Source organism: Typopeltis vanoorti, chromosome 9, assembly GCF_054136105.1.
Source record: "Typopeltis vanoorti isolate ZY-2024b chromosome 9, IOZ_Tvanoo_1.0, whole genome shotgun sequence".
Lineage (NCBI taxonomy): Eukaryota > Metazoa > Arthropoda > Arachnida > Uropygi > Thelyphonidae > Typopeltis > Typopeltis vanoorti.
This window is the reverse complement of record NC_143557.1, coordinates 45882013-45908959: the sequence shown is the minus strand read 5'-3', so window position 1 is coordinate 45908959 and position 26947 is coordinate 45882013. Positions and strand designations below refer to the sequence as shown.

General features: G+C 36.8%; 1 protein-coding gene across 3 annotated transcripts in view; it reads left to right on the top strand.

Annotated features, from left to right (window-relative positions):
* LOC150103013 (DNA-dependent protein kinase catalytic subunit-like) overlaps positions 1–26947 on the top strand; it is an 847149-nt gene that overhangs the window by 377775 nt on the left and 442427 nt on the right. For all 3 annotated transcript variants that reach the window (XM_090397444.1, XM_090397443.1, XM_090397442.1), the window contains exons 28-29: positions 2343–2507; positions 25910–25994. In XM_090397444.1, the coding sequence (XP_090253570.1) occupies positions 2343–2507; positions 25910–25994 (250 nt within the window). The remainder of the gene's footprint in view (positions 1–2342; positions 2508–25909; positions 25995–26947) is intronic.

Here is a 26947-nt window from a genome sequence, read left to right as displayed (position 1 = left end):
TCCTGCTCTCTTCTTAGCTCATGTAGCTCTTCAGTGGTCAGCTCAAAGTTGTGCTGCTCTACGTCTGTGTCATCAACTTCCAAATGCATGGTTTTTCCCAGGGAGATGACTGTATCTACAATCTCAATTTCACTTTCAGGTCCTTCCAATGCAGTTCCTCGGACACAGTTGGGCCATAAAATTTTCCAGGCTGATTTTAGAGTTCTCACAGAAACATCTCTCCATGCCTGACTAATAAGATGCAAACAATGAAGAATATTGAAGTGATTCTTCCAGAATTCTCTGAGGGTTAATTCTGTGTCTGTGATAACTCTGAAACATCTTTGGAAAAGAGCTTTGGTATAAAGCTTTTTGAAGTTGGAAATAACATATTGATCCATTGTAACATATTGTAGGAGTGGTGTGGTATTAGGAGGCAAGAACTTAATTTTGATGAAATTAAACTCTTCATCCACATCTTCTTCCAGCTGTGGTGGATGTGCTGGAGCATTGTCCATTATAAGATGAACTTTCTCAGATAGATCCTTTTCTTGTAGATACCGTTTCACTGTGGGAGCAAAGACCTCTGTCATCCACTCACAGAAGAATTGCCTGGTTACCGAAGCTCTGCTGTTACCTCTACATAAAACGCTGAGTTTGTGCCTGTTAACTTTCTACTTTTTAAAGACTCTATAGGATTTTCAGAGTGGTAAACCAACAGAGGTTTTATCTTCAGGTCTCCACAGGCATTGGCAAAAAAAAGCAAAGTTAGTCTGTCTTTCATTATCTAGTGTCTTGGCAATGCCATTTCCTCTTTAGTGATGAACGTTTGCTTAGACATTTTCTTCGAGAAAAGCCCAGTTTTATTGCAGTTGAAAACTTGTTCTGGTCTGTAACCTTCTGACTCCATCAGTTTGTGAAATTTCTTCATGAACCTTCCAGCAGCTTCTTTGTCAGCACTAGCACCTTCTCTGTGTCTAACAACACTATGGATACTGGTTTTATTCTTCTTCTTCACTCATTAGATGTAGTATCTGTTGCAACCAAGACTTTATCTTCTTTAATAGTATCTTTTAATCTTTTTCAAGGTCTTCCTGTTTTTCTCTTATTCTTTGGTTTCCAACTATAGACTTGTTTTATTATTCTATCTTCACTTCTTCTTCTTTCCATGTGTTCAATCCATTTTATTCTTCGGGTTGCTACCCAATTGTTTATTGCTTGTATTTCACACTGTTTTCTTATATCTGTATTTTTTTATTTTATCTAATCTAGTTTTATTTACTTTTTTTTTTTTTATATATTTTTTGTTCTTGAATTTCTCTAACCATCCTTTCCTATCTTTAAACTCTTCATCGATGTCTTGCTACTGCTAGTGGATGGCAAGTTCTGCAAAAGATCTTTGTAAATAGTTTGAGCATGTGAAAAGATCATGTTTTAAGATACACTATCTCCTTTCAGTTGCATGTCATTAATCCAGACGAGTAGTAAAGTTTCCATTTCTTCCATAACTTTATTTCTTCGAGATGACATGATAAATACTCCTTTGGCCACATCCAGTTCCTTATAAAAATCTGCTTCCTTGACAATTGTAGCTATGGTGGATTGGGACAAGTCATACTGCTTGCACAGATCACTTTGCCTGACTCCTTTCTCATATTTTCCCACAATCTCTTTCTTAATTTCTGTTGTGATTTTCTTCTTCTCTTCTTTTTTAGTTTTCTTTGGCCCCATGTTGAAAATAATACGCTGATCAGTGAAATAACGTTTATCTGGTAGATTATTCAGAAAATAAATGTGAAGCTACAATAAAACACGTCACTTATAAAAAGAAATACATACAATACACATAATAAATACAAACCTAAAAAAATCTTTACGAAGTGTATGGTTTGTTTATACAAAGACCGAAATAGATACACAAAAAAAAGCAAATACATGCAGCATTCGGCGTATTTCAGATAAATACAGTGTAGTAACAACAATCGTTACACTAGAGACAGTTCAGCGCACTCAGCTAAACGTGCATACATATATGCTGGTGCTATACTCTGCATTAAGCCTGTTTCTAGTATTAGGGAAAAAGTTAAAAAAAAAAAAAGTAAAATGTAAAACAAACTTTAGTTTATTTGAAAAGAAAAGCATCACGGTTCGTATCTAGAGGTCAAAATGAGATATGAAAAAGTTTGTATCTTGAAAAGTTCATATGTCGAGAATTCATAAGTTGAGGTACCACTGTATTTTTGATCAAAAGTTGTAGTGAAACTTATTGCTAGCAATCTTATAGAAATTCTTCTCATTATGTTTACTTGAGAGCATGCATTTTATTCTTTAATGAATTATTTCATGGAATATTCATTTTTCAGCAAGATATCATGATTGCAAAGATTCTTCTGACATCTTTGGTTGTATCAGTGTATGAAAAGTTAGAAACATCAAAGTCATTGTTCTCCAAAGAAATTTGCCATTGCTTCAATACCATTTTGAAAGAAAGCATTTATTATGTTCCTGGAGTTGTATCCTTCTGTGAAGTATGTATTCTATAAACAAACAGTTATGTGATAATTTTCATCAATATCTTATTTTGCTGCTTTTAATGTTCATTTTAGGTTAATTTTCTTTTTGAATATAAGTTATTTTGTACAGCATAGTAAGTTACATAGTGTGGCACATGACACCAATGTGAAATAGAACAATGTTGTCCAAAGTATCCTTGTTCAAAGAATTGAACCTGATGGAATTCATGCAACACAATGTCTCTGAAAATATACTCTTTACTGAAAGTGAATGAACTTAGGTTCAAAAGTGAGAGAAGATGCTAAAAATATTACTACAGTGAGACTCAGAAGTGCAGGCTGCATTGAAAGATTGAAGCAGTAGATGTAATAGGGTATATATGTGAAAATGTGATATAGCAGTGGAAGACAGAATCAAGGATGAGAGTGAATAATAATGACAGTTGAAATAATAATAGCATGAAAGATGTGAAGCATGAAGAAATTGCCATAATAAGAGGGATATCATGCTTATTTGGAATCCTTCAGATAATGAAATGTGAGCTTGAATGAATGCACAAACTTCTGTCAAGTATGACAGCTGCAAACAGAAAGAAAGAAAGAAGATATTCTATAAATGCTCAACTAAGTGGGAAAGAAAAGTAAGCAGAGGATCTTGTATGGTGATTTCATACTAAGTGGAGGGAGTGATGAAATTGTACTGCAGGTACAAAGATTAATGATAAATTAAAGATGCCAAAAAATTATAATTTTTATTTAAGCCCTTATCCAAGGAAAATGATTAAAACTAAGGATTATTACAATACTCTGGGTTAGAGATAGATGTAAAAGTTGAAAGTTTCAACATCTGCTTTTAATCCAGAGTATTGTAATAATAAGGTGTGACATCTTCTGCATTGCCTCACCCTTGGTATCTCTTCTGGGTTTGGCTCCCACTGATAAGACCTCAATAAATGTTGACACTAGTCTGGGTAGTGACCCTTCCCAATAAAGCATTGCATTATACGCATCTTCAAGGATGTGTGCTTTACATTATGAGATGCTAAGGCAATTGATGTGAAATCATTAGCCTCTCTATACAAGTAGTCCAGTCATGAAAATACTTCACACACAAACATAGTTTGCTTGTACTTGGATAAAAGGTTAAACCAAGAATGCAATTTCCTGGAATCTTTAATTTATAGTATAACCAAGTGAAAAAACCAAGTGAAAAAACTTTCAACAAAGAGAGTAGTGGTGTTATTGGGACTATTAGAATACATAAAAGCAAAGTGAAAGAGTTGATTGTTTTAGCAAGAATTCATGATTTGAAAGGATAAGTGGTATGAGGGAGGACATGAAAGAGTTGCTGAAAGTAGTACAATTAAAGTGTGAGAGAGTTAAGATGGTGAGTCTGTTGCTGTGGTGTGACAGAGTAGAGTTGAGGAGGGTCATAATAACAAAAGAGTCAGTGTCTAGGTTATGCAGGAGGAATGATTTATTTTTGTGTGGAATAAGTTCGATGGATGTAAGGGCTTATACAAGGTGGATGATTTGCATTCATAGTCTGGAATAAGCATTGGTGCATGAAGTAAGACTGGAAGTGCAAAATCAGAGAAACAAGAATTAGTAGGTAAGCTATTGAGTGATGCTATATGTACATTTGGGGCAAGTGAGTTTGAGAATGTGTAAAAAATACTTCAGTTTTTGTATCCCTTGAAATGGATAAAATTGAGTATTGCAGTTATAAAATTCTTTGTAAAAGAAGGCTTAATGCCACAAGAAAAAAGAAATTCATTTGAAGTTCATAAATGCTTATGGTTACTCTTCTCCTTCGTTTTCGACAATTAAGAAACGGGCTGCCGAGTTTAAATGTGGCCCATACCAGCCTTGAAAATGATCCACGTGAAGGAAGTCCGAAAAGTGTAACAAACAACAACAGAAATCATTAATCAACCAGTCATCCAATATCACAAGTGCACAATGTGATATTGGATGACTGGCGAATCAAAGTGCGTGAAATTGCTGAGACTATAGGCATTTCAAAAGAACATGTAGGATATCTTTTGCATGAAGAATTGCATATGAAAAAGCTTTGCACAAGATGGGTGCCACGCTTGCTCACAGCAGATCAAAAATGCATGCGCATGAAAATCTTTGAACAGTACTAAAGTCTTGTGAAAATGCTCCAGCATTTTAACAAGAATAAAACTGATTTTGTGCGTCAATTTATTACTATGGATTAGAATTGGATTTGCCATTACACATCAGAATCCAAACAGTAGTCAAAACAGTGGACAGAAACCGGTTGTTCAGTGCCAAAGAAGACAAAGTCTGTTCCATCAGCAGGACAGGTATTGGTGTATTGTTGTTTCGGGATGGTAAAGGTATTTTTTGTTTATTAATTATCTTGAAAAGGGTAAAACAATAATCGGGGAATATTATTCCGATCTTTTAACCAGACTTGACAAAAAAATTTGTGAGAAAAGACCCGGTTTGCAGAAGAAAAAAATCATCTTTCATCAGGACAATGCATCTGTCCACAAAGGTATTTTGGCAATGGGAAAATTAAGGGATCTGCACTATGAATTGTTGGAACATCTACCCTATTCCCCAGATTTGGCTCCCTCTGACTTCTGTCTCTTCCCAAAACTAAAACTCTTCCTCGCTCAGGCAACGTTTTCTTCAAATCAAAAGTTGACTGCAGCTGTTAAAAAATAAAAATAATTTTGAAATTATAAACTCGTTTTTTCATTTTTAGACCGAGACCTTTTCAGACTGCCCTCATTCATGTATATGTATATATTAGTTAGTTCTTGACATTTAGAAGTTATTGATATTAGTGCCTGGTAGAAGTTGATATAGTTAGTGGGATATTTTGAGAAGGTTATAGTATTTTCTAGAAAGACAAAGAAAAAAAAATTGGTGGCGGGTATTGTGGATGATAGCTGAAACTCCATATTATGTCCTTTTGAGGCCAACAGGACAAAATATATAGTTGGTTGCTTCTATATACCAGGGATGCAAAGGATGATGTGGATGGTATGCACTGACAGATAAGCTCACTCAGTGGAGCTTGAGTAACTAATATAAGGAATTTCAACTATGGAAACGTGGATTTGGAAGGAGAAATGGACACATGGGAGGAAGAAAATACAATATATGTACTGACTAGGAAATAATAACCTGAAGCAGCATGAAATTTAAGATAACGGGTTTGTGGCTACTTGATCTAGTAAATGCATCAGAGAATTTGTTTGTGAGCACACTGCCTACATGCGTGGAATTTTCAGTTTAGAGGGCAGTGTATATATATAATTACAGGAGTAATGAGAGAAGTAATTGCAGACTGCATATGTAGAGTCTGGAGGATAAATCAAGTGGAAGTTACATGAATCAGTAGCAACATTAAGCAAGTGCTACAAAAAAAAAAAAAAAATAGAGAGAGTGAAATGTGGTGGGAATTTTAAGACAAAAGTGATCAGCAATCATGATCTGTACAATGAAACACAGGCAAGAAGGGTAAACTGTATGGTAATAAAGGCAGAGTATGAGAGGAAATTAGCGCTGTAGGCCAAAGGTAATGTCGAAGAGTTCCTTCAGTACGTGGCATGTTAAAGGAAGAATGATTATTATTATTTAGGCCTCCAAGGAGTCAAAAGACTCATTACGGAGGTCCTTCCTAGGAAACAAGTCTATCAAGACTCATCATGGGGAGTCCCTCCTAGGAAACACAAAGTCTATCATACCACTCCTTAAAACTCATTGACTATTCTTGCTCTCACCACTCCATCAGGCAATGCATTCCACGGTTCAGCCACCCTCCATGCAAAGAAACCACTCCTCGCCCTCTTGCTCACAGTTTCCTTTTGTAACTTCCAGGGATGGCCCCTTGTCATCACCCCTTCCCGCTGTTCAACCATGCGAAAGAACTTGAGAGGTGTCAAACCTGAACCACCTCTCAACATTTTAAAAGTCTCAATCATATCACCTCTCCTTCTTCTATGCACCCAACTCTGCAGTCCACATTCCCTCAGCTGATCCTCATAACTAACATTGTACAGTCCTGAAACTTTCTTTGTTATCCGCCTCTGTACCCTTTCCACAGTTAATTTATCCCTTTAAATTCTAGGGACCTAATCTGAGAACAATAGTCTAAGTGTGGTCAGATCAGACTCTTATGCAACGGAATGATACCTCTTTTATCTCTGTAGGTCAGTGTCCTCATTATTTCAGCAATCCTCTGTGTTACCTTCACCACCTTTGTAATATGTCCCTTGAATTTCAGGTTTCTATCAATCATCAACCCCACATCTCTTGTCTCCCCTACTTCCTCCAGCATATCAGCTCCAATAGAGTATGCAGCATCCCATCTATGCGTCCCAAACCTCAAGACCTTACATATGCATTAAACTGTTACCCCCATTCATTTGCCTATCAATCTAGCTTATTCAAATCCTCTTGCATGGCTGCCACATCCGCACTATTACTAATAATATTTCCCAGCTTCACATCATCCGCAAACAACTGAATATCCCCCTCCAATCCACTGACAATGTCATTGATATAAAGGTTGGGCAGTATAGGTCCCAGTACTGAGCCCTGTGGGACCCCACTTGTAACCTTCTGACTCCTTTGAACTGCCCCACCATACACAACTCTCTGATATCTATCAGACAGCTAATCCTGAATCCAGTTGACCAACCTGACATCCAAACCCATGTGCTGCAACTTAAATATCAGCTTATCATGTGGCACCCTGTCAAATGCCTTCGCTAAATCCAAGAAAATGGCAATATATGCCTTTCCCTCATCTACTGCTCTTGTAACTTTATTATAAAAGGCTAAGATATTACTAAAACAAGAGTGCCCCCTCACAAATCCATGTTGACGCTCACAGATAACACTACCCTTATCTGCCCAATGTTGTATACGGTTCCTAACTAATTTCTCCACGATCTTAATAACTACTGATAACACATAAACTGGCCTATAATTAGACACTTCCAGTCTGCTACCGCCCTTATGCAATGGCACTATCTTACCTTCCATTCCCTGGGCACATTTCCCATAGCCAGACTTTCATTGAAAAGCCAGGTCAAAGGAGCTGTCAGTTCCTTAGCACTGTCTCTCAAAACTCGTGGTGAAATACCATCCAGTCCCACAGCTTTATTGACATCCAAAGTACTCAGTATTTGGAACACGTTCTCCTCCTCCTGCACCTCTAAACCTTGAACTTGCCCTATCCCTCTAATATTAAAATTTACTCCTCCAGGATGAAATACACTAATAAAGTGTACATTGAACAATTCCACTATATCCTCTGCATCAGTCACTTTATTCTTATTTTTATCCCACAATGTCATTCTTCCACAATCATTTCTCCTCCTACTGGCCACATAGCTAAAAAATTCCTTAGGATTTTCTTTGGATCTTAGGGCCAATCTCTTCTCATATTCCAGTTTTGCCTTCCTCACCATACTAGTCACTCTCCTGGCCTGTGTCTTATATTCTTCATGCATCTGCTCTTAACCTGTCTCTTTATATCTCTTCCATAGCCTCTTTTTCACATGCAGCTCCTGTTTAATATTGTTTGTCATCCACTTTACACCAAATGGTGTCCTCCTCTTGACTTGTAGAATACAGCTTACTATTGCTGCTAACAAATTTTCCTTCACAATTTACCAAACACTAATGATATCCCAGCCTTCCAATTCCTCCCTCCATGAAACTTCCCCAAGTTGATGTCTAAGACTATTATAATCACCTGCCTTATAATTCCACATACGTTCCCATCTCTCTTTGATACTCCTGCATGTCTATTCATCTTCCGAGTCAAAACCACATGGTCACTCTCTCCTACTGGTGGGAGATTTCATCTCAGTTATTATCAACTCTTCTGATGCTATGACCAAATCCAAAACTCTTGAACCTGTTGTTCCCTCTATTACATGTTGCCTAAGATACTTGTCCCTCAAGAATTCTAGAAATTCCATTCCCTTATTACTACATGCATCTTCCTCTCCCCAATTTATAGTGCTGTATTTAAAATCTCCCATAACAATCATTCTTCTTGCACTTGCCAAGCTGCTATACTGTCTAAACATTTCCTGGTCCTCACCCTCTGTGCTCCTTGGTTTGTAGCAACACCCCATTAAATATACCATCTTGCCTATCTCTACGTTACACCATATGCTTTCAAAATCATTAGTGTTACTGCTTTCCGAAGCTGCCACTCTTAGAGGACATAAGTCGTAACTTATCATAAGCAGTACTCCACCACCATGCTTTCCCTTTCTATCCTGCTGAAAAATGCTGTACCCTGCTACTTCTATTCCTGTTATTATATCCTCTTCTGTCAACCATGTCTCAGTGATCCTAATAATCCTTGGCCAGGCTGATGCTATCAGTGCCACCAATTCCTCTCCTTTATTCCGGATACTTCTGGCATTAGTATAAAGCATAAAAATGCCACTATTTCTTTACCCGTCATTATCACCTCTAGACTTCACTGGACTCAGCAGTACCTGATGTTGTCCGCCTTCTCCCAAGTACCCCTGCTACCATTCACCCTGGGTATTCTAGTCTCTATGCATTGACACACTGACTCATTCAGAACAACAATCTCTCCAGATGCATGTGTCCTTCCTCATTCAAATGCAAGCGGTCTCTCACATACAATCCCTCTCTGTCCTCAAACGCTCTCCAAGCATCCACATATTGTAATCCTCTCTTCTGACACATTCTAGCTATTATGTTATTCAACATTACCGCTCTTCTGCTCAGCTCATCACAATCATACCTAGGTAACACGCACACTGTCTTTCCTCTCTGCATCTTCTTTCGTACTACCTCAATATCTCATATCTCTTGCTGCCCAATTTACATTACCTCTCAAGTCATTTGTTCCTACCATCACAATCATCTCATCCACCCTTTCATCCCTCTTAATTGCCATAGGCACACTTTGTCTGCGTAGTTAGCCTAGTGGCTTTGCACTTCGCAACCATACAACTGGGGAAGGAGTGTCCCAGGTTCGATTTGCATTGAAAACATGAGGAATTTGAGGATCTTCCTCAGCCATAGTCAAGTTAGCCTGTCTTGGGGGTGGGCAGTAGAGTTTTTTCCGCCAGTTTATGTGGTGTTTTTCATCCCGCAAACCGGCCCCGTGAACATATGCTACTACAGCCAAAAACATATCCCCCCCCCCAGGTTAGGCGACAGGTCAGTTGGGAGTGGTACTAACAAGAAGTCGCATCTAAGTAACACACGGACCCTGCATAGGAAGTGGGAATAACGCATAGTGAAAGAAGAATTGCCATAGCCACACTTTCTGTATTATCACCCAATTGTGATAATACAGAAAGTTCCTCCAGGTAAACACTCCTCACGCATCCTATGTTGCACACCATTATAGAAAAATTATTTTGATGAATGCTGATGGTGGGAAAGTAATTGAAGCAGGTAAAATAGTTGAATTACCAAGTGATCAACAAAATATATTTTTTAATAATTAAACAACATTCAAACATAATAATAAAATAATAACAAATAACAAAACTAACACTATTTAAATATTTACTTTTCTTGCTTTTTTTTAATGTGAATTCAGCAATGTGCTCTAAATTTTGTGCAGGTCAACTTTCAACTGAAATCGTGCTTAACATATTTTCCTTAGACTAGTTTACCTTAAATGAAGTTTTGAAAAACTTCTTTTTGCATTAGAAGTACTTCGAGAATGGTTAATGACATTTGCAGAATTATAGTTAAATTTGGATATATTTTTGTTAAATTTTGATTTTACTATATTTTAATAAATATAGGAAAATCAAATTTTAGTGCATTTTGTGGTCCAGTTCTTAGCAGTTGATCATTTTAAATGTTTTAAACTCTTTGTGAAGCCCTATATACTTTCTAAAATGGACTGCTGACTTGACTGGATAATTGTGCTTGTTTATCTTCATATTTTTTAGATTCTACAGATGATTGTTTGCCTGAATTCATTGCCTAATTCACTTCCTTTGAGCATAATTTTTTTTCTTGTTTAATTACTATTGTAACAAAATGTAATATGAATATTTTAATAATCATAATGAAAAAATTTTGTGTTTATATATTACCTACATTTCCAAATTTGAAAGAATTTACTTAAACTTCTACTTCTATGGCCAGGGATGTTATACTAAAAAGTATCAAAAAATATCACGTTTACGAAATGCACAGAAATATACATGCAAACCTCAATGAACTTACTCTACATGTAAATTACTTGAAATTAAAATAAAAAATTTAATGTAAAATGCTTATATTTTGTAGGATTTCATCAGATCATTAGAGCAAAGACAAAAAAGAATGGAAAGTTACATCAAGGAAAATAAAATTACAATAGATATTATAAAGCTCTTTCTTCCACTTTTTCGTCAGTCACATGATACTATTAGAATCTGTGGGATTAACACAGCAATAAAGAACTTTAGCCAATAGGCAAACAAATGCATAATTGTTAGAATGCAGAACTAAATATTAATAGTATAATAAGAATTTGGTAAATAAAAAATTAAATTGTGCAATTTCCATGAACTCTGCATAAAGTGAATATGAGGTGTTCACAAAAAAGAATAAATAACTAAATCAGGCTATCAATGTGTGTGTGTGTGTGTATATGTTTCATCCAAACTGAGAAATCTGGTCTTTCAGAACATAGAGTTTCCACCAGCCACAAATATTCTTCACAAAAGCCCTTCTCATCTTCAGAGACTCTTCAAACAAAGCTATGAAGCTCTTCACACTAGAGCCTAATCTGAATCACAATGATAGTCTAAAAATTCCAAAATTCTGGAAGTGGTGACTTTTTAATACTTGTTAATAATCTAAAATTATTCATAATATCTATGTGCAATTTTTAATATTTATTCTACTTTTCATAATACATACAGGAAGTCTTCATTTGAAGTAAATCTGCACTTAATCAAATTAATCTGAAAGGACTATGTAAAATATTCAAGTACAGTCATCCCTTGACTTACGTCTATTCGAAGATACGTCAATGATCCCATAAGGGAATAAATAACATTTTCAACTACACTTTCGAATAAGATGCAAGCAAGCAAGCATAGAGTGAAAAGTTTCTATTTAGCAACAATGCATCATGTGCAGTGACAACAGCGCATTCAGTGGCAAGTTCAGTCAGCACCTGTCTTCAACAGTTCCTCTGTTGATTTTTTGTTTGAGAAATAGGTTATTTGTGTGTTTATCGTTAAATATTTCACGATATTTTGTGCAACATGGCCCCCCTACACACCCAATCAAAAAATCTAATGAAGAATCACAGAAGAAAGGTGAGGGTGATCTTGAAACGAAGTTGCAAGTTATAAAGCAACATGAAGCTGGTAAACCCGTCGGTCTCCCATGACTTCGAATGGTCTCATTCTACAGTGACAACCATTTTGAAAAATAAGGATAAAATCAAAGAGGCTGCTTCCATTAAATCGATAATAGTGACTAAGCAACAATAAGGTCCTATTGTTGCTTAGTCACAGCCTCCTAAAGGCTTGCATCATGGATAGATGACCTGAACCAAAAGTATATATCCCTTAGCACTATGATCATAACTGCTAAGGCAAAGCCTCTTCAACATGTTGAAGGAGAAAGCAGGACATGATTACGACTATGAATTCAACACTTCTTCCGGTTGATTCATGAGATTCAAGCAGAGTTTTGTGCTGCATAATGTGAAAATTTAAGGTGAATCTGCAAGTGCCGTTGAGAAGCCTGCCAAGGAGTTTGTGGAGAAATTGGAAAAATTATTACGGGAGAAAATTATTTGCCACGTCAAATATTTAATATAGATGAGACCTCCTTGTTTTGGTAAAAAAATGTCCAAGTGGACATTCATCCACTGAAAGCTAAAATCTATGCCTGATTTCAAAGCCCTTAAAGACCATATTACGATTCTGTTAGGAGATAATGGGGCTGGATATAAACTGAAACCATGTGATATGGCACAGTGAGAATCCACGAGCCTTCAAAAACATTAGGAATCATAATATTCCATTTCATTATCGGATCAATAAGAAGTCGTGGATGACTCAAAAATTGTTTGAGGATGCCTTAACTGTTATGAGTGAAATGGAAAGCTATTGTGTGAAAGAAAATGTAGAAATTAAAATGTTATTAATTCTAGATAATGTCCATTGTCATCCACTTCACATCGATGATCTTCACCCAAGATCAAGGTCATGTTTCTCCATCCAAACACTACTTCATTGATCCAACAGATGGATCAGGGGGTTCTTTCAGTGTTTAAGGCTTATTATTTATGGAGAACTTTTTCATAATCCATTTCTGCCACTGAAGGAAAAGATCAGACTCTCATGTAATATTTCTAATCATGCTATTAGAAATATTGCTGCGGCTTGGAATGAAGTGACCGCTCAATGTATGAGTGACATAGGGAAAAGACATTAAAAAGGTTTGTGCACGATTTTTGAAGTTGTGAAAAAAATGAAGACCTTTGTAAATTGAGTGAAGAAATAGTGGACCTAGCAAACAATCTGAATCTCGAAGTGAATGATGAAGATATAGTTAAACCACCGAATTGTTGACTATCGTAGAATTGGTCGAACTGAAGGAATAACGTGCTGCAGAAGAGGAAGAACAAGAAAAGAAGAGGAAAAAGAGAAACAGGAAGAGGTAGTTAAACAATTCAGTGAAGGGTCTTGTAGAAATGTTCTCTGAAGTTAGCAATGTTCTCAAAATAGCTGAAGACATTGACCCCAATATTGAATGCTACTTATTAGTAGAAATGAAAGTACATGATTCATTTGTTTGCTATAAACAAATTTATGATGAAAAGAAGAAGAGGAATAAGCAAAACAAAGGTTACACCAGAAAATTCAACAGAGAAACTTCTCTTGCAAAAATCTTGCCCTTCTTCTGGATAGAAGGGTTGAAAGAGTTGGCAGGATTTCCAAAATCCATAAAGAAGCTCCATCCAGGAGAAGCGTCAACTAACTCAATCAGAAAAGTTACTTCATACATTATATCTTCACAAATCCCTCGAGCTTGTGGCAAATTTACAGCTGAGCAATATGTTGTAGAACTTGCACTAAATAAATTTGATTGTATCTCTATCAGATTTGTGTAATACATTCAGACTCACAAAGTCCTCTTCAGGCAAGAAAAAGACCAGGGCTACAAAACAGTACTCTCTCAAATCCAACACCTCTTCTTCCAGTTATGGAAGCTATATTTTGATGTGCACTTCTTTTGGATTCCAAGACATGTTGGGATTAAGGGAAATGAAGCTGCAAATACTTCAGCTAGGTCAGCTGCGATATTTGCAGACATCCATGTACCATACACAAATTATGCACAGATTATCAGACAGAAACTTCTATCCCAGTGGCAGCCATCTTGGAATAGAGACTAATAATAAGCTCTTCGAAATCAATCCTGAAATTAAATTATGGGAGTGTAGTCTGTGTAGGGTTCAAATAGAGGAAGTTGTTCTTACATGACTGTGCATAGGTCATAGTCATCCTACACACACTCCTACCTATTGAAGGGTGATGACCTACCTCTGTGTGAATTTTGTGAGGCTGGACTATCTATCATTCATATTTTAGTCAACCGCCCTCCTTTTGCGAATGACCATGTCATTAATTTTGTCACTTGTTTAATCGTAATGAGCCCTATACACTCAGGCTGATTTTCTGACTCATCAAGTATCAGCTTTTTTTTTTTTAATTTTTGTGAAGTATTAATCCTTACCATTTCCTATGCATTATATCCTTATTAGTTTAACTTATTGTAAATAAGCTTATCAAAAGCTGGTTTTTATCTACAATTTATGAATTTTAATACTATTTATATTTCTTTCTACATCTGTTTTATACACATATGCAGCATGTTTCAAAAGAGAGTACAACTTTGAATGACAATAGAAAATAAATAGTGATAGATGAACAATTTTTATTACCATGCATATGTAGCGTAACACTTGAAGTTTCAACACAGACAGTTCAATATGACTACCTCCAGTAATTCTGTAGACATCCCATCTGTAATCAACTTCCTGCCACACATGGCAGGGCATATCTGGCATAACTTCAGGAATGACAGCAATAATTCTGGAAGACAGATCAACCAAATTGGTTGGTAGTGGTGGTGGTACAACACTCATTCTTTCGCAAAGCCTAACAAGAAAAAATGTAATGGTGTAAAGTCGTGGAAACATGATGGCCATGCTGCAGGCACGCCCTCTACCAATCCATCTGCCTGGAAAATGGGTGTCGAGGTACAACTTTATGTCTGTCAGGTAATGAGAAGGTGCTCTGTCTTGCTGGAAATGTAAGCATCTGTCATGGTCATCATTATCTAATTGTGGTAGTACCCAAGTAGCATGTCTAGATACACACACACCACCAGTAACAGTAGACTCCAAATAAAAGAAGGGTCCATACACTTTCTTCTTGCTTATGGCACAAAAACATTAGCCTTTGGGGTGCTGCAACATTTCTATGCAGTGGCTTATGTTGAATTGCTTCCAAAATGCCATTAGCATGTTGTGCTTTCCTTCGTCTAGTGCTTTATTTGCAGAGGTGTAAACATACATAATAGGCTTTGAATGTTTTTATGATCCCGTGATCCATTGGTTGGATTAAGGAAGTGGTGTTAGGTGGGAGGAATGAAACCTCTACATTTGGATGCAATGTTGTGATGGCTTCAGCATCGTGTCCTGGAGCATTATTGAGAATTTTAGCATAAAGCACTGGTTTTGCTGTTCTAAGTAATGTTTGACTTCTTTAACGAATGAATTTTCAAGCCAGTTATTAAAGAGGGCTTTTGTTACTCAAGCTTTTCTATTCCACTTCCACACAATGGGCAATTGCTCAAAATTTTTTCCCTGCAATGCACGAGGCGTTTTAGATCGATAAATGAGAAGAGGCTTGCACTTGAAGTCGCCTGATGCATTTCCATAAAAAAAGCAAAGTGAATCTATCCTTAAAAGCTTCAAAACCTGGGGCAACCTTTTGTGCCTTTGTGATGTAGGTTCATTGTCCCATTCACTTATAAAATAGGCCCGTCTCATCCGCATTTAAAACTTGTTGTGGAACATAAACCCCTCTCTTCAATGAATTTCAAAAATTGGGGTTTGAATTTCTCTGCTGCTTCTTTATCTGCAGAGCCAGCTTCTCCCTGAAGCTTTACATTGTGCAAATTAAAATGACGCTTAAAGTTTTCAAGCCAACCTTTGCTTGCTTGAAAGTCAATTTTCTCTGATGATTGGCCATCTTTATTTAAAATGAAAGAAAACAAATCTAAAGCTTTGTTTCGAATAGAAAAGTTGTGGATGTTTCGAACATCCACAACTGAGCCTTTTTAGTTTACTTGATTGTCAATCCAAGCTATTAATATTTTTTCCATCTTTTCCAATTGTGGAATTCTTCTTGAAACTTGAGCAACCTTTGCTGAAGTATCGCCTGAAGCTTTGACATTAGACCGAATCTTTTCTTCATTCTCCCGTATTGTTCTTATGCTTGATTTATTTATAGCTAGTTCTCTTGCAAGCGATGAAATACGTGTACCATTTTTCAACTTATCTAAAATTTCAATTTTCTGAGATAATGTCAAAACTTTGCTTCTTTTTGCTGCTTTATCATCTTCATTCTTCCTCTTAGATGTCATATTGAATTTTTGAAATTAAAAGAAATACAAATGCAAAAGGAGAAGAGGATAAACACTAATAAATACGTGATTACAGATCTGCTAACGTGAGTGAAATGATTGCAACTCAGCCTGAGTCACTCAGCTAGTGGGCAGCGCCAAGCATGGTTGCCGGCAGACGCTCTGCAGCATACCACATATGAATGAAATTCTAGCATTGGACAAATTAAATGGAAACAGTTAAGATAACACGTATGTGCAAAATCGCGTTCTGCAAATCTGCGCATGGCAAGGATTTACTTTATATCAACTTCTATAAAATCTCCACATTCACTCCACAGATACTGATAAGTTGATAATTAGACCTATCGGTCTTTGCACCACCCTTGTGCAATGGGATTATCATACATCATTTCCATTCCTGTGGGATAAAATTGTACAAATATGTCAAGTGCCTAGCCAGTACATATGATCATTTCTTTAGATTAGGTGCTTATATCCCATCTGTTCCCATTGAAAAATTCTTAGTCAGGTTATGCAACAGCTCTAGAACTTCCTTCTCATGCATTTTTACTTCTTCATCCAATGTAGTAGTACTGTGCACTATATTACATACACCAGGTAGACAGATCTTAGCAAACAAACCACTCATTATTTGAACTATTGCATGTGCTTCTGATTGAAGGGTATTCTCTTCATTCAATAAAGTTATTCTTCTGCCTTCATTCTTTGTTTCACTTACAACATAATGATAAAATTCATTTGGATTGTCTTTTGAGTGCACAGCTAATCTCTTTTCCTTACTTCAACTTAGCTTTCCTTACCATACTTGTAACATTTCTGGCTGCACTTTATATATATTGGTGTCCAAAACCTAAGAATGAACACTGTTTCTAAATATTACAACCACAAATTCAGACAAATCAGCTTTTGGCAATTTACATACCTGATGATTTCCAGTAGAAAGTGAGAGCATGTTCAAAATTTTGAATTGCATGCAAAGGGGTGATATGGTGGCACTCAACAGAATAAAAGGCTAAGCTGTGCTAAGAAAATTGTGTTTGAAGGAAGCACTTTATATGAAGGAATAAAGTTGAATATTTGTCTTGTAATGTCTCAGAAACATTATATAGATGATTTCATGCAGGAAAGAATTATTGAAAATCTTGACAAAGGTCACAGAATTATTGATATTGCCAGAGAGTTTGAAATCTCACTTAGCATTGTATCCAGGCTCTGGGAAGCATTTATTATTATTATTTAGGCCTCTAAGACTCATCGCGGGTGGTCCCTCCTAGGAAACACAGTCTATCAGACAATGCATTCCACGGTTCAACCACCCTCCATGCAAAGAAACCACTCCTCACTCTCTTGCTCACATTTTCCATTAGTAACTTCCAGGTAACACCCAAGCGAAAGAATTCTCCAGTGTCAACCATGTAACCACCTCTCAACAGTTTAAAAGGCTCAATCATATATGACCTCTCCTTCTTCTGTCTACCAAACTAGGCAGTCAACATTCCCTCAGCTGATCCTCCTAACTAAAATTGCACAGTTCTGAAACCATCTTTGTTATCTGCCTTTTGTACCCTTTCCACAGTTAATTTATCCCCTTCAAATCCTGGGGACCAAATCTGAGAACAGTAGTTGAAGTGTGGTCTGATCGCGGTCTTATACAACAGACTGATAACTCCTTTATCTCTGCAGGTCAGTGTCCTTCTCATTATTGCAGCAATCCTCTGTGTTACCTTCACCACCTTTGCAATATGTATTTCAGGTTTCTGTCAATTATGAATCCCCAGATCTCTTGTCATCCCTACTTCCTCCAGTATATCTCCTCCAATAGAATATGCAGCATTCCAACCTCAAGACCTTACACATGCATTTCATTCATATGTAAGGTCTTTTGCCATCTGTCTAGCTTATTCAATTCCTCTCACAGGACTACCACATCTGCACTATTACTGGTAACCCTTCCCAGCTTCACGTCATCCGCAAACAACTGAATATCCCCCTGCAATCCACTGACAATGTCATTGATATAAAGATTAAACAATATAGGTCTCAGTACTGAGCCCTGGGGACACCACTTGTAACCCTCTGCCTCCTTGAAACTGCCCCACCAATACACAATTCTCCGATACCTATCGGACAGCCAATCCTGAATCCGAGTTGACCAACTGACATCCAAACGCATGTGCTGCAACTTAAATATCATCTTATCATGTTGTGCCCTATCAAATGCCTTCGCTAAATCCAAGAAAATGACAGTATGCTTTTCCCTCGTCTACTGCTCTTGTAACTTTATTATAAAAGGCTAGCATATTACTAAAACAAGAGTGCCCCTTCACAAATCCATGTTTACTCTCACAGATAACATTACCCTCATCTACCCAATGTTGTATACAGTCCCTAACTAATTTCTCTAAGATCTTAACAACTACTGATGACACACAAACTGGCCTATAATTAGACACTTCCAGTCTGCTACCGCCCTTATGCACTGTCACTATATTACCTTCCTTCCATTCCCTGGGCACCTTTCCCATAGCCACACTTTCATTGAAAAGCCAGATCATAAGAGCTGTCAGTTCTTTAGCACATTCTCTCAAAACTCATGGTGAAATACCATCCAGTCCCACTGCTTTGCTTACATCCAGAGTACTCAGTATTTGGAACACACCCTCCTGCACCTCTAAACCTCGAACCTGCCCTATCCGTCTAGTATTAAAATTTACTCCTCCGGGATGAAATACCAATAAAGTGTTCATTGAACAATTCCACTATGTCGTCTGCATCAGTAACTCTATTCCCATTTTTATCCCACAATGTCATTCTTCCACAATCATTTCTCCTCCTACTGGCCACATAGCTAAAAAATTCCATAGGATCTTAGGGCCAATCTCTTCTCATATTCCAGTTTCGCCTTCCTTACCATACTAGTCACTCTCCTGGCCTGTGTCTTATATTCTTCATGCATCTGCTCTTAACCTGTCTCCTTATATCTCTTCCATAGCCTCTTTTTCACATGCAGCTCCTATTTAATATTGTTTGTCATCCACTTTACACCAAATGGTGTCCTCCTCTTGACTTGTGGAATACAGCTTACTATTGCTGCTAACAAATATTTCTTCACAATTTTCCAAGCACTAATGATATCCCAGCCTTCCAATTCCTCCCTCCATGAAACTTCCCCAGGTTGATGTCTAAGACTATTATAATCACCTGCCTTATAATTCCACATACGTTCCCATCTCTCTTTGATACTCCTGCATGTCTATTCATCTTCCGAGTCAAAACCACATGGTCACTCTCTCCTACTGGTGGGAGATTTCATCCCAGTTATTATCAACTCTTCTGATGCTATGACCAAATCCAAAACTCTTGAACCTGTTGTTCCCTCTATTACATGTTGCCTAAGATACTTGTCCCTCAAGAATTCTAGAAATTCCATTCCCTTATTGCTACATGCATCTTCCTCTCCCCAATTTATAGTGCTGTATTTAAAATCTCCCATAACAATCATTCTTCTTGCAGTTGCCAATCTGCTATACTGTCTAAACATCTCCTGGTCCCCACCATCTGTGCTCCTTGGATTGTAGCAACACTCCACTAAATATCCTGTCTTGCCCATCTCTACCTCACACCATATGCTTACAAAATCATTAGTGTTACTGCTTTTCAAGCCTCCACTCTTAGAGGACATAAGTCGTCACTTATCATAAGCAGTACTCCACCACCATGCTTTCCCTTCCTATACTGCCAAAAAATGCTGTACCATGCTACTTCGATTCCTGTTATTATATCCTCTTCTGTCAACCACATCTCAGTGATCCCAATAATCTTTGTCCAGGCTGATGCTATTAGTGCCACCAATTCCTCTCCTTTATTCTGGATAATTCTGGCATTAGTATAAAGCATAAAAATGCCACTGTTTCTATACCCACTATTATCCCTTTCTTTTAGGCTTGCATGGTGATCCGAATGCATTTTTGAAAATTATGGAGACAACTACCGTGGTTGAATAAAAACTTTAGTTTAATATAATTAAAATCTACAATTCGATGTTTCGACCTTTATGTCAAGGTCATCTTCTGGAGCGTACAAATATACACAAGAAACAAGCTATACTACAATCAAACTGGTTCGTTAAAGACACTGACCAACCACTACCACAATTGTTGGCCTGACCTCTGGTGGGGGAAAAAAAAAATAAAAAATAAAAAATTATACATCAACACCAGAGTCCTATTATTTGTGTTGTCTATTACCTATATTAACATTATTTCAGCCCGTTGGAGTGGAATGGTTTCTAATACTGGCGGATTGGCTAGAGTCCTGATTTATGTTGAATCTTTCATATTAGGTTGGCTGAATGTGTGCCATCGAGATCCTTGGAATTTTCATACCATCTTTGTTATTGATATTCGGGTGGTTTATCAGGATTTCGCAGCATTCCTTAAATTTTCTTTCGCACCAGGTTTTTGTGCTTTGTAAGGAGCAGGTGCTTTTCCAGTTGATTTGGTGTGAGGTGTTAAGTACGTGGTCTGAGTGGCCTGCTTCACCATAATGGTTATATTTAATGTGTCTAATGTGTTCTTTCTTGCGTATAGGGATTGTCCGTCCTGTTTCACCAATGTACGGTAAGTTACAGGTGCAGCAGATGCAATAGACTCCAGGATGTGCTAATGGGAGGAGAGGATCCTTAGAGGAGCTGAATATAGTTTTAAGTTTAGTGGGTGGTTTGAAGGTGGCATTGAGGTTATAATGTTGTATGATTCTGTTGATTTTTTTTGATAACCCTTTAATGTATGGGATGGCTATGGTTTTAGTGTAATCTAGATTCGTTTTTGTTGTGTTTTTATAGAGTATTTTATTGACAGTAATTTTGTTATAGCCATTATTTATGAATGTGTCACTAATGATTTTTAGTTCTTGTTTCAGGGCTTGCTGGTAACAAATCGTTGTGGCTCTGTTTTTAAGGGTGTTAATGACTCCATATTTTTGTGCTGGGTGGTGGTATGAATTCGCATGTATGTATTGGCCTGTGTGTGTCGGTTTTCAGTAGACCGTGAAGGATAGACTGCCTGAAGGAAGATGTGTAACTAGTGTATCTAGGAATGGGAGCGAATTTTGGTTTTCGATTTCGATGGTAAATTGTATGCGTTCATGTTGTTTGTTTAGGTGGCTGAGGAATGTGTTTAGCGTTTGTCGCCCGTGCGGCCAGATCACGAACACGTCGTCGACGTATCTAAGCCAGACTGTCGGTCGTAGCGTGGCAGAATCAAGAGCCCTTTGCTCAAAAGTTTACATGTAGAAGTTAGCGATTTGGGGGTGGATAATGGTGAGCCCGTGGATGTACCTTCCTTTTGTAGTTAGAATTTGTTTTGCCACACGAAGTAACCGGACTTTAGTACGTGGGCAAAGAGGGCTGTAATGTCAGGCGGAAATTTGTTCTGTAGTAGGAGAATTGTGTCATTGATGGGGACATTAGTGAAATGGGCAGAAACGTCAAAACTGACTAATAAGTCGTCTTTGTCGAGTGTTATGTTTTTGATTTTGTTTATGAAGTGGTGTGTGTTTTTTATGTAGGAGGGGGAATGACCTACCAACTCCTTGAGTGTTGCCACTAATTTCTTGGCTAGGTGGTAATTGGGACTGTCTATTCCTTCCACGATTGGTCGAAGGGGCACATTTTGTTTGTGTATTTTTGGAACCCCATATATTCTGGGGGGTCAGGCCTAGTGGGGTTTGAGTTTTTTAACCGTGTCTAGTGGCCAAGAAGTGACAGACTTAGTTTTTCTGTTTTATCCTTTATCCTTTTTGTTGGGTTATAATTTACCATTTTGTATGTGTTGTTATTGGCTACTAGTTGGTTCATTTGCAGTATGTATGTTGACCTGTCAAGGACAACAGTGGCACTGCCTTTATCTACTTTCGTTATTATTATGTTTTGTTTGGCTTTTAATGATTTAATTGCTGCTAATTCTGTTTTAGTCAGGTTGTTCTGTATGGTTTTCTTGGTATTTAGGACATTACTGGTTTCTAGTCGTATTTTATCTGCTATATTGTTAGGTAAGCATCTGATGCCTCTTTCAATGTGGTAGATAAAATCCAATTTGTTTACCTTTTTCGGTGCTATTGCGTAGTTCAGTCCTTTATTCAGTAACGTAAGTTCGCCGTTGTTCAGGGTGTGGCTTGATAGGTTAATCACATGGTTCTTGCTTGTCGGTGTTTGGTCGCTTCTTGTCTCCCTTGTTTGTTGTTCATTGTTGTTTCTCTGGGAGGAAGTCCTCTGATTGGATGGATTCCTGTGATTGGCCGCCATATTTTGCCGTTGTTTCAAACTGTGGAATTTTTTCTTGAGTTTTTCTTTATTCTTTTCCAGGGTATGCTTGGTCGAATTGTCAGTAATTCTTTCAAGTGGTTGTAGAATGTCTGGATTAACATAGTTCGATAGTTCTGATTGTAATTTAGAAACGAGATTTTGTGTTGTAGCTAGGTTTTGGCGGGCTGTTTGAGTCTGTTCTCTAAGCATTGCTTTTTCTGTGTGGTCATAGATATGGAGTGCCTTACCGGACCTAAATTTCTTTTTTATCCTGATGCAGATCGGAATAAGGTTATTGTCTCTGCATCTATGATTGGTGAATGCTCTTGCAATTAATTGATTGTGCCACAGTGCTGTAGGCAAAGAATTCATTTTTATGCATGACAGTGCCTCACCACATCATACATGAGCAGTGGAGAAACTTTTAGAGATTGAGAATATTAATTGAATCAAGTGGCCAGCATGTTAGCCAGATCTCAACCCACAGTGTAACACCCACACATTATAAAAGGCACATTTTTATATTTATCTTCAATTTTAATTTTCACTCATTTATCCTTTATGTGAGCCTATGATGTCACCACAATGCATTCCTCTTTTTTTTGTTTTCATATTTTTTTTACTATATTTCCATATGAAAAATAGCTTCATTCATTTTTAATCTAATTAATGGCCTTTTAACTCCTTTTTTAGCCCATTATTGTTTTAAGAGTTCCGTTTATATTCTTACTAATTTTATATTTTCTAATGTTGTAACATCAAAATTTTAAGATAAACACAAAGATCCTCCAGTATGTCAAAAATTACTTTTTTCATATAATTTCATCGAGACTTTAAAATAACATTCATCGAGACTGTTGAGAGGCAGTTACAGGGTGGACACTGGGGAGTTCTTTCACTTAGTGGAACAGCGAAAATGAGCGATGACAAGGGGACCATCCCCAGAAGTTACAAAAGGAAGCTGTGAGCAAGAGGGTTAGGAGTGGTTTCTTGATATGGAGGGTGGTTGAACCATGGAATGCATTGCCTGAGAGAGTGGTGAGAGCAAGAATGGTCAATGAATTCAAGGAGTGGTATGATAGATTTTGTGTTTCCCAAGAAGGCCCTCCCACGATGAGTCTCTTGACTTCATGCAGGCCTGAATAATAATAATAATAATAATTTACCAACCACAGTAAAAAGCTAATGGTGTAATACTTGGGATGCTCTTTGTAAATAAGCAACTATTCTTTCACTGAGATCAAATATGAAACCCTTTCTCTAGAATTTGTCTCAACCTCAATTCTCTGTCAAGAAAGAGTTTGTTTGAATTATAAAGCTGATCGTTATGACATACTTACAAGGCATCTTGGAGCAGTGCCATGGCTTTAGAAGCCACATGATAAGAATGTCAGTGCATGGGAAGTGTCAAAGATTATTTGAAAGAAGCACTATCAGACAACATACCCGTGTTTTAGAAAGATAAACTAAGTAGGGGTTAAGTGAATGAGTAGAGATATAAAGCAAGAGCTGAGAGAAAAAAAGCAAATGCTGTGGAGGGAATATTAAGAAAAAGGTGATCAGCATACTCATTAGCAGTAAAAAGTTCAAGCAAGAAGCATGACTAGTATGGTAAGAAAGCTAAATCAGATTATGAGAAAAAATTAGTTAAGAAGGCCAAAGTAATCCAAAAGAGTTTTTCATATGTAGTAAGTAAGAGGGAAAATGGCTATGGAATGATAACTTTAATCAATATTAGAGACTTAGGGGTAATGATTGACAGAGAGTTGAAGTTTAGATGGTAGAAGTCGATAAAATAGCTGAAAGGATTACTTGAATGTTGAAAAACATGCTAAAGATAAGGAAGTTATTATCCCTCTTAATAAGGCTATGAATTGGCTGCATCTTGACCATTATGCACAGATATGGTCACCTTGGTTTCTAGTGTATCAGGAGGTGGTGTAGATGATTCACAGACAAGTGACCAACTGGGGGCAGGTCTGTGGAATGCTGCCTATGAGAATGAGTTGAAGTTGTGTATTGGTCACAGAGTTTAGTTGATACGTTGAAAAGAGTGGATATGATAGGAGCTTATAAGTTATTAAAGTGATTCTATAAGATTTGCCACAAAGGAAATTGTTCAATACATAACAAACAGAGAAGTAGGGATCACATGTGGAAGTTGTGTAAGAATGTGATTAGTAAAACGGAGTGGAACTAAATTTTTTTGCATGGAGACTGGTGAGTGAGTAAAATGAAATGCCAGAATATTTGAGTGCCCTGACAGTGAATGTGTTTACAGAGAGCCACGATAGGTTTTGTGTGTATAAAAGTTACTCTAGGTCTTCCACAGTGAGTCTATGAGGAGATTCTAAATGGTTGCAAATGATTCTATTACTTCTCTTCTTCTTTAGTACATCCTCCTTATAATTACCACATAGATCAGTATGGTTTAATCGTTTAATATTTTATAACTGAAAGAAATTAAAGAATTTTATTATTATTATTTTGGTGACCTCCATAGAGTCCACAGACTCAACTTGGTAGGCTCACTCAACCAGCAACATGTCTATCATAATGAAGTTTGAAGTTATTTATACTTCCTGCATTCACAATGCACTCCAGCAATGCATTCCACTCACCAACATCTCTCCATGTAAAAAATATCTTCTCCTCACACTCTTCTTCACTATGAATATATGCAACAGTATAAATAATGTGGTTGTTAAATATAAATAAAAGAGTGGATGTTAAGATAGGAAGAATGAGAGGTCATCACTGGAAGTCGTCAGATGTCTGATGGCATCGTTCTTCCTGTCTTAATCCACTCTTTTTGTAATTTCGTCTGTATTAATCTGATAGAATACCTTAACTAACTTCGAGGTCTTTATTGTATCTCCTCTTTTCCTCCTTTCGACATTCCCTCAAATGCTGTTCATAACCAACACTCCCATGTCCTGATATCATTTTGGTCATTCGTCTTTGGATCCTCTCTAGTGTTTTCACATCACAATGAAAACTAGGCTACCAAATTTGAGCACAGTAGTCAATGTATGTTCAGTTCCAAAGCCTTATATAGAGCCACCACTTCTTCATTCCTACATGTCAGTATACTTTTTATCATAGCAGCAATATGATGTGCAATCTTTGTAACGCTTCTGATGTGGCCTGAGAACTTCAGTCCATGCCTACCATCCTTCTAAAATCCTGAATCTCATCCATTCCTGGAGCGCAACTCCATCAATACAGTACATAGTCATATATTTCTATATCCCAAAGTGTAACACCTTGCATTTATTAATATTAAAACTGCAACCCTATTCATTTTATTATTATATAATAATATTATTATAATAAATTTGTTTATTAATTATTTATTCTTTAATATTTTGTTTATTAATAAATTTTATAATTAATTATAATAAATAATATTATATAATAATTTTATTATTCTTTTTTACAGGAAACTGCTTACCTTATGAAATATGTGATGCTTGACCTTGAGGTAGTTAGCTCAGCATCTCTCTCTGCAAATCAACAAAATCTAGGTATGAAGTGCATCATTACTTATTTCTCAGTTTAGTTATTTTAGGATAAACTTTATAGTCAATTTCTTTACAAAACAAAGTGATGGCCAATATTTGGATTCTGATTTTCAGTAGAACCTGTGGCATAGTAATTAAATAATAAAGTAGCATGTAAAAACCACAGTGAAATCTTTAATTAGTAAAAAGACAGATATTTCATACTGAAATTAATAGTACATCCTCAGTGTCTGTAATAGGAATAGAATACAGGCAAACGATTGGTGGATCACCTATTAAAATACAATTGTTACCATATGCTAGGAAATAATAGAAATAACAAATTTAATCTATTAAGATAAATGGTTTTTTACATAAGATAAAGGTTTCCCAGATCTTTGAGAGAGAGACATGCAATCATTTCTATTTAAATTCAGTCGGTGTAAGATAGTTTCACAACTTTCTTTGGATAAGCGTTCATATTTGAATCTGCATCTATGGAGGAGAACTGCTTTATCCCATTGGACACTATGAGCAGAGTCAGTACTCTGCCAGACCAGACTTCAGAGATTTGTTATAATCAATATAATATTGATGTTCTTTTATTCTTTTTTCCAAAGAACAGCCAGTTTGTCCAAAATAAGAGATTGCATTCGCAAGGTATTTGGTAAACGCCAGCCAAAGATAGAGAAAACAATTTATCCCTTGTAGAAGGTAATAAAGAAGAAATTTTGTTGATAGGAATATATGTTGGAATCAGTTGATACTTTTTCAGAATTCTACCTATAGAATCTGAGATTCCTGGAATGTACAGAATAGGAACTCTGCAGACTGTTGAAGAAACTGTAGGTGTTGGAACATAAGAGTCAAGTACTGTTCGATTTTATTGGAGTTGTAATCATTTGATTGTATTAACATTTTAATGATGGAAAGCTCTTGTTGTAAGATTATTGTGAAGAGCAAACTTTATGTGCTCT